General features: G+C 46.1%; 1 protein-coding gene across 1 annotated transcript in view; it reads right to left on the bottom strand.

Moving 5' to 3' along the window:
• Positions 1-7,925, bottom strand: part of ANGEL1 (angel homolog 1 (Drosophila)) — an 8,288-nt gene extending 363 nt beyond the window's left edge. The window contains exons 1-9 of the mRNA XM_010022971.1: positions 7,838-7,925; positions 5,913-6,512; positions 5,155-5,381; positions 4,502-4,571; positions 3,656-4,089; positions 3,042-3,168; positions 2,058-2,168; positions 1,359-1,428; positions 758-873 (exon numbers count right to left, since the gene is read on the bottom strand). Coding sequence (XP_010021273.1) covers positions 758-873; positions 1,359-1,428; positions 2,058-2,168; positions 3,042-3,168; positions 3,656-4,089; positions 4,502-4,571; positions 5,155-5,381; positions 5,913-6,512; positions 7,838-7,925 — 1,843 coding nt within the window. The remainder of the gene's footprint in view (positions 1-757; positions 874-1,358; positions 1,429-2,057; positions 2,169-3,041; positions 3,169-3,655; positions 4,090-4,501; positions 4,572-5,154; positions 5,382-5,912; positions 6,513-7,837) is intronic.
• Between the last annotated feature and the right edge of the window lie 496 nt (positions 7,926-8,421).

The following is an 8,421-nucleotide window of genomic DNA, read 5'->3' as shown; positions in this document are numbered from 1 at the left end:
CTTTCCCTAATGAACAAAGACAGCCTGCACAAACACTGCATGCACCTTTGAGCCTAGATGTGAAAGCAGGGAGCATCCTACACTGCTATTGTTCAATGTTTTCATATACTTGTAGGCACAGGAATCAATCAAACTCAATTCACCAGGGAGTTGCTTACATGAAAAGTTCCTTTCACGGTACGAAGTCCTAGCAATAGGTTCCTATTCTCCCCTAAGGACAAATTAATTTCTCCATTCCTAACCTCTTCCCTAAAGTTCCTTCTGACATGATCCAAACCAGCTCAGAAGACAGTTCCTGGATACATTTACACATAGTCTTTCATCACCATATATCCTGTTTGAGGTAGAAGAGAGGTGGCGCCATTGTAAGGTACCCAGTCACCACCTTCTAAGGCTAGTGTGTGGTCTCAGACAGATCAGAAGCCCAAGCCTTGAACTTGGGATGAAGCACTGTTATCAGGAACACAAGTAAAATGCTTATACAAAAGAACATAATCCATTCTGATCTATCTTCCTCAAAAGCCTACATGGACATAAGCTAAGCAGCTTCAGGTTTTCCACAGCAAAGATAAACAGTGTCTTCTCATGATACCTGAGCACATGCTTCCACTCTGTGCATCACTTCAGTCAAAGTCACACCCTGTAGATCCACCCCAGCTTAGCAAAACGCACTGCCAAACACTGAGCTGCATTCTGGCATGTCTCTCAGCCCTCTCCCAACATCACAGGGATAAGCCTTGCGCTGCCACACACTCACCCCCCGTGTTCCTATTCTCCACAGGCTCTGCTGAGTAGAAGATATAATCAACAGTGGTTCCAAGTCCCATGGGCATCGTTGTGACCTCCGGGCGTCCCCTCTGCGGCAGAAAGTGGCTGTAGACAGAGGTCAGGTTGAGGCCATGCTGGATTACACCTGAAGACCTGCACATGAAAAGCCACTGTTTACCGAGGAAAGAAAGAGAATACTATAGTGCTCAGCACTGCAGTCACAGCTGAGGTTGGATGTTCCCTTGCTGATACAACTGTCCGAACTACTTCTACTTTGTAAACACATAAAAGACAGTCTTTCCGGATTATTCATTCCACTTACACCAAAGACAAAGCTGACTATGAACTTCCTTTGTCTCCAATACCCAGTCCTGTCCATGCCCTTCATTCTCAACCTCGCCAACAGAATGCTGACAGAACAGCGCCCAGCTGCTGGGACAACCCTGTGTGGATCTGGCTCTTCCAGACAGCCCTCCTTACTCTCTTCCACCCTAACATTTATTTCAGTCTCTACTTCAGCCAGACTTTCAGGTCTTAGGAAAACGATACTGGGCTTGAAGAGTGGGGCAATTGAAGGTGCACCGAATTACCTTGGGACGAATGGCTGAGGATCAGGGTCTTTCACCATGGCAGCAGGCTTGGGCCAGTGTGGAGGGCGGTCTGCAAAGGAGCAAAGAGAGTCCAGCCAGACCTACACAGGTCCTGGAACAGGCTACTCATCCCAAGTCTGAGAAGCTTCTCCTGACATCAAATGAATCTTTTTGCCCAAGAAGAGCAGATAGCTTCCAGCCACAGGCACCTTGAAGAAAAATATTCAAAGGAAACCCCAGCTCTAAGACTAACAGGAACATCCTAGAGCAGATCAGTACAAACCACAGAGAAGTCATGCTCTGTCCAGCTAAGGACATGTCCTTGAAGCATTTATTATTGAAGCTTAGGGTACCTCAACCTTTGCTCGCTAAGAAAGTTCATTTGCCTTAGCCTACAGCTTACTCAAAGGGCCTCTAGAAAGGCAGAAAAGAAATGGAGAGAGCAGAACTATATCTCACTTTGTAACAAACAGCCTCCAAAAGAGGCTGAATCTTAATGCTTCTCAAGGAATACAATCAGCGTGTATGAGGGTGGTAAGACTGTACTCCTCTGAGCTCTCATAGAATCCATTAGTAATCACTTAGCCACAGAAGGCACCCTTCTGCTTTCTTCTGTTCTCACCAGGCATTACCTCCACCCTATGTTTTTATCAAAATTGAGCTAGGAGAGACACAAGCTGGAAAATCCCCCACTAATACCTGGTTTAGCATCTGTTACACCTTCCAAAAGGACCAGATGTGCTGGTCGTTCACAGGCAAGATCGCAATAATGAAACTGGAGCAGGAAGTCCCGGCTGTACTTACGTCTGCCTGCAGAGAAAAATACAAGTTAAAGAAGAAAATGACTGCAGCAAAGTCACATCTAAAGGAGACACCTCCATACTCTTTAGATCTCTTAAGCCTCTTTAGTTTGAAAGAGGTTTTTGTGCCCAAGCTCTCTGTTACCATGAGAATGAGAATCACTTAACAACCTAAATGTAGAACAGAACAGATGCATAAACGTAGAACAGAGCACAGTCACTGCTATCCCTTTAGCTAATGCAACAGCCATGGTCAGCACCTTGGTGAAACAAATTAAGATGTCCCCTCTGAGATACCACAAGTTCAAGGGACTTTCAAGCAGATCAGTCAGAGTACAACTCAAGGAAACGTCTGCCAAAAATGAAAAAACAATTCCAGAGCTCAGGCTGAATACAAGTTCTACATTCAAGATTCCAATAAAAGCTATTTAGTGTGGCTCCTTCTTTTTTTTTTTTTACCCCTAAGGACAGTAGAGAACAGCCATGATTGTAACTGGACTCTTAGGAATGATTTCGTAATAGTGGTGTGCAAATACTGCCCAGAACCACTCCCACAAACACCTGCAGCTGAAAGCTGTGGCTGCTGAACAGAGTCTGGAACTGCACAAAAGTGTAAGTCTTGGAATATGAAAGAGATACAGAAAGCAATGGTTACTGGTAGGAGAACGTTCAGCTCTTGACTACAGAAAGAAAATGGCAGAAATAGGGCTACAGCAACAGACCCCAGAAAAATTAAATCTAACTCACATACCAAGGAAATTGATAGAAGAAGAGAATCTTTGCTGAGAGCCTCATGCAACACATGCCCAAGCTACTGAGACAGCTGGCCCACAAACTGTCCGTCCTCAGCAAACTTATGTACTCAGTGCACACTGGAGCCCACCTTGTTTCTTTGTCTGCCACAGGGTGACATACTGGCAGTTGTCTGTTACACCCAAGGAGCTTGGCCACAGTGGGGCCAGCATTTTCCGTGAATACAACTGTTGGGAAAAGTCTTCCTGACCAGACACCTGCACGAAGGTCAGAAACAGTCAGCAACACAGAGCAAAACTTTTGCATGCCATAGATACTGTAAGTATATACACCTGCCAAGAACAAGACAGGAGAATGCCTCATAGAAAGGCATGAACTAAGCTGTTCATGATATGGTAGAGATATAATAAACCCTTCAGTAAGACTTGGTGGACTCGTACTCCCCTACACTTCCAGTCATGCAGGCACAAAAATCCCATACCAAGGGAGAACCAGGACCTGAAATGAAGTGGTCTGTTATCCCCGATCTGCCTCAAGAGAAGCCAAAAGAGCAGTGGCGGAAACAATGCACACACATTTGTCCTCTTCTTTCCCCAGCAGTGCTGGAGGCATTGGAGAAGACTGCTGGATAACTGAATTCATTATTCGGGCTATTTCCTCATGAGAGAAAGAATGCAGCCATGCATTTCTCTACAGCAGCATGCAATAACGAGCTACCCAACCCCAGTTCTGGCTGGTATCTACCTTCCAGGCTGGCATTCCATGGTAGGGAAGTTCCCCATTACGGATGAACTTGTAGAGCGGAGAATCAGGTACGGAGTTCAGGTCTCCACACAAGATGACAGGATAGTAGCTTCCTCCAGTAGTTTTTGCAATCTTGTCAATCTCTGCTAGGAGCAAAGCCATCTGGGCCAGTTTGATATCTCCCCGACGGGGATTGAACAATACATGAGTGTTGGCCACACACAGAGGACTGACTGCCTTTGGATCTAGGCCCTCCGGGAGCAGAGGCTGCAGCAGCAGCACCAAGCCCACGTTATCCCGATTGAGGATGTCCAGGCCAGGCCGGAAGTATTCTATGGGGCTGACATTGATCAGCTGGAACCTGCTCTGCTTATAGCACACTGCACAGCCATCTGTCTTCTTCCCAGTTCTCCGTTTATAAAAGCATGCAAAGCCTGAAAAGAAATCATCACCTGTTAAAAAGTTTATCCAATCACTACCTCAGGCTCCCCCCATGGGCTAGGGAGTTCAACAAGTCTGTGTAGCAGAAGAGGTTCCTACTACATTTGGGCTCAGCATTATACCCAGTTCTGTTCCAGTGATCACAGTTTATCACTGAGGGTATTGTCTCTTTCCTTGACCTTCTGCAAGTCTCTCAGCTTTGTTACTCTGATCTGTCAACTCTGAGAAAGATCAATTACAAAAGAAAGGGTAAAGGTCTAGGCAGACAGCTCAGCTGAGTCAGCAGAACACCCAACAAATAGAAAGAGCTCTCTCAAGATCAAGTGCTTTGAAGACATTAGGCAGGAAGCACTACTTGGCCAGTTCCATGAGCTGGAGGTAAAGACACACAAAAGAAGGACATACCCATTCCCTTGAATATTGGTTCTAGATGCTCCCAGTAATGGTTCTCTTGTACCTCCTGGAGACACAGAACCTAGAAGGAAGGCAGAGACCTCACTCACTCCACCAGTATTTGCTAGTTACCTTGTTTTGGGGAAGGAAGAAAGTGGAAAAGTGCACTCACATACCAACCCTACAACCAGAAAGGTGATCACTGCAGATAGAGAGCAATAATTTTCTGGGTCACATTAGCTTATCATTCAGTTTTCCAGTGACGAGGCGGAAGATTTTCATTACAAAAAGAGGACTCAAGGAACAGAGAAATACATGAAGTCCCTTCTATGCAGGCTTCTCCTCCTGTGCTGCCTTATAAACCTGGTCCTTTCCTCCCCAAACACACATTATCTCTTCCTCTACTTCGGCTTTTTAATGAAGTTAAGCCCTGATATCAAAGTACGACTAGCTTCTACAGTAACAGAATCCAAGCAGGATAAACACCAAAAAAATGTATGTACAAGGCCTCAAAGACTCTCAGAGGAATGGAGGAATCAGTGTTCAGTTACCAAGCAGGCAGTATTTTCCAAGGACTTTCACCCCACCCTTTTCTCTTTTTAATGCTGTTAGATCAAACAAGGAATTCAAATTCCGGTGACACTGAAGGGCTCAGCCATACTCACATCTGGATCCCAGTGCTGGATTTCCTGCAAAAGGTTTGGAAGGCGGTAGTTCCAGTTCAGGATGTCTGGATGGCAGTGTAGATAGAGATCAAGGCTCTGCTCCACCAGGTCCTGGGCAAGGATGTTGTAAGACATGACTCGAAATTCAAAGAGAGGAGTGTTTTTTGAGACCTGCTCTAGCTCACATGGCTTGACAGAAAGATTTTCCCAGTCTCTCCATAAAATCTCTGTATGCAAGAGACAAAAAGCCAAGTTACAGCCATGCTGGGTGCCCTACTGATACCTTTGTTACCCTGGGACCCAGAAAACAGCCATTCTCTTTCTCTAAATTAGGGTCCTCTAGCCTTTGTGCAAACCCTCACCCGCTCTGTTTTTCAGGTGTTCTTTTAGGATGCCTTTGGATGATTGCCAATGGGGGTGGCATAACAGAAGACCAGAGTCAAGCATACTGAAACACTGAACCAGGTTTTGGGTGCTTTTTATATTACAAAACCAGCATTTTGGAACAGTTCCTGGAAAATTAACATATATTAATGCTCAAACCAGATGGTCTTACAGCACTGAGACTACTAGCTGTGACCAGCCTTCCGTCAGCAAAAACTCACTTTGCAGTTTTCACTAGCAGATCCTGTCAATTCTGCATGGACAGGTACAATCAATGTCTTAGTGACAGCAAGCCCAGACACAATAACCTGATCACATTCACTACAAACCTAAACCCCAACCCAAACATTAGATTCAGAGCTGTTACTACTGACCATGGTAGGGTACCTCTGTCGGGAGAGAAGAAAATTGTACCATGTTCTGAAAGGGCCAGGCGCGGGGCTCTGTTGGCACTGTCTCTTCATCATGTGCTAAACTCCAAGCCAGCACAGCTGGGTCTTCATTCTGCAGTTCTACACTGACAGCAGCACAGCCAGCTGTCTGGTGATCCCTCTGTGGCATCACAGCTGCTGAAGGGGCACTGCCTGCTACAGCCACTGTTTCCTCTGCTGGTAATTCTGCCAGTTCAGGCACTGCATGGTCTTGCGGTTCTGAAGAAGCCAAGGCATGTAGCTCTGTGAGATGCTCACCAGCACACTGGGTGACTTCTGGCACCGAATTCAGATCACTGAGGCTAGTCATCAATAGTTCTGAACCTTCTAACCAGTCACTAGTGAGTGTAACTGGTACTTTTGCCACTGATGGAGCACTCTCACTGGCTGGCAAATTCCCTGCTCCTTCCTCCAGCCACTGCTGAAGAAGGGCTTCTTGTTCTTCTGGGACTGACCTTCCTCTGCTCGCAGCAAAGAGGTCTTCTATCTGGGTGGACGTGCTCTTCGCCAGAAGCACATTCTTTCGACAGGTAAAGAAAGCATCTGCCATTTGAAAACAAACAAAACCATCATAAGTCAGATGGAAATCCTTTCTCACTCTTTTCTTTTGCCTATGCATTTGCTGTAACCCTGTGCAATTCAACCACTCAGTATAGCAACCCGAACAAATGACTTCTCTGAAGAAAAACAGTTACTGTCCGAATAACTTATGCCACCTCCTCCTAAATCTGAACCTCCTGAACTAGAATTGGACCTCATCTTGTTTGGCGACAGTCCAATTCTAGTTATGTTACTCAAAGTCACTGAAACTCTACAGGATGGCAATGGCTTTATCAACTCTAGGGAATGATAAGGGGTCTGGAGCATCTCTCCTATGAGAGAGATTGCAGGAGCTGTGCCTGTTCAGTCTGGAGAAGGGAAGACTGAGAGGCGATCTCATAAATGCATATAAATATCTCAAAGGAGAGTGCCAGGAGGATGGTGCCAGACTCTTTCCAGTGGTGCCCAGTGATAGGATGGGGACCAACGGCCATAAACTAAAGCACAAGAAGTTTCACTTCAACATGAGGAAGAATTTCTTTATGTTGAGGGCACAGAGCACGGGAACAGGCTGCCCAGGAAGGTCATGGAATCTCCCCCTCTGGAGACATGCAAAACCCATCTGGACACGTTCCTGTGTAACCTGCTCTAGGTGGCCCTGTCTTGGCAACGGGTTGGACTGGGTCATCTCCAGAGTTCCCTTCCAACCCTGGCCATTCTGGGATTCTGTGAACACAGTTCTAACTTAGGTAGTGCCACAGCTAGTCAGCCAAGCTAAAAGGCCTTGTGGAAACACTATCAGCTCTCAGCAACACATGTAAAGCACAGTCTGCAGAAGTTAGCTGATAGGGTGCATGGGCCAAGAAGCCAAACTCCTACAGATCATCACTTGGAGCAATTTTCTTTCCACAGATACACTAACAAAATAGTACTCAGCTAAGAAGATCAAATATATCACAACAATGTGTTGTGGAAGAAAAACTGTAATAAAGAGATGAAAAATAAAGACACAGAGGGTCCAATGTGTGGTAAAAAGCCTTACCAGAAAAAATATATGCGTAGTAGTAGTCCTGGTAAGAATTACAGATCACCTGATGACTGATATCTGTGGTAAAAAATCAAAATAACCCCTGCCATTAATGTAACATTTGAATGCACTAAGATTGGTGTGGTAAAGTTGAACACGACAGGGACTCTCTTCATTTGCATCTATACAACAGATGACGGCATGTATGTTTTGCTATGAAATCTACACAGACACTACTTCCGATTTGCAATTTCTCTACTGTATCCCTGTGACAAGTCAGTGAGCCAGAGCAGAGACATACAGGTGTCAGCAACATCCATGTACGCTTTTATTGTCTCTTTCGTGTCAAAGCTCTCCGTATGTGTCAGAAATGGAGCTTTAAGAACCATACTCCCCTGTAGCTTTGTAATTAAGTTCATGAACGTTCAATGCACCAAGGCGATATTTTCACACACCATTAGACAGGCACGGCTGTTATAAACGCCTGTCACTACAGGAGAGGAGCTGAATTTGAGAGAAGTCAGCTGGCTGCTCACTATGAGCAGAGTGTGCCGCTGTCTGCTACAGGCCTGTGGACAGGTTCAAGCAGGAGGGTGGCTTTACATCAGCACAGTCACCAGGGCCTGGGAAGTAGCAGCAGGATCTAGGAAACTAAGTGAAATACTGATGCACACAAAGCAAGAGTCCATCCATGAGTCACCAGCAGGTCCGTGGGGAGTCACAGACCGCAGAGCAGCTCATCTCGGAAGATGTCTCCAGACCTGCAGCGCAGGTCCGGGTCAGGAGGCCCAAGCCTCCCCGCAGACCGCAATGTGCCACTGCAGCACAACAGCGGCCGGCTGGTCCCTCCAAAACGCAGCCCCCCGCGCTGCCCGGGGGTGAGCA

Source organism: Nestor notabilis, unplaced genomic scaffold (genome assembly GCF_000696875.1).
Source record: "Nestor notabilis isolate BGI_N333 unplaced genomic scaffold, ASM69687v1 scaffold35859, whole genome shotgun sequence".
In the NCBI taxonomy this organism is placed as follows: Eukaryota; Metazoa; Chordata; class Aves; order Psittaciformes; family Psittacidae; genus Nestor; species Nestor notabilis.
This window is presented reverse-complemented; position numbering and strand designations above follow the sequence as displayed.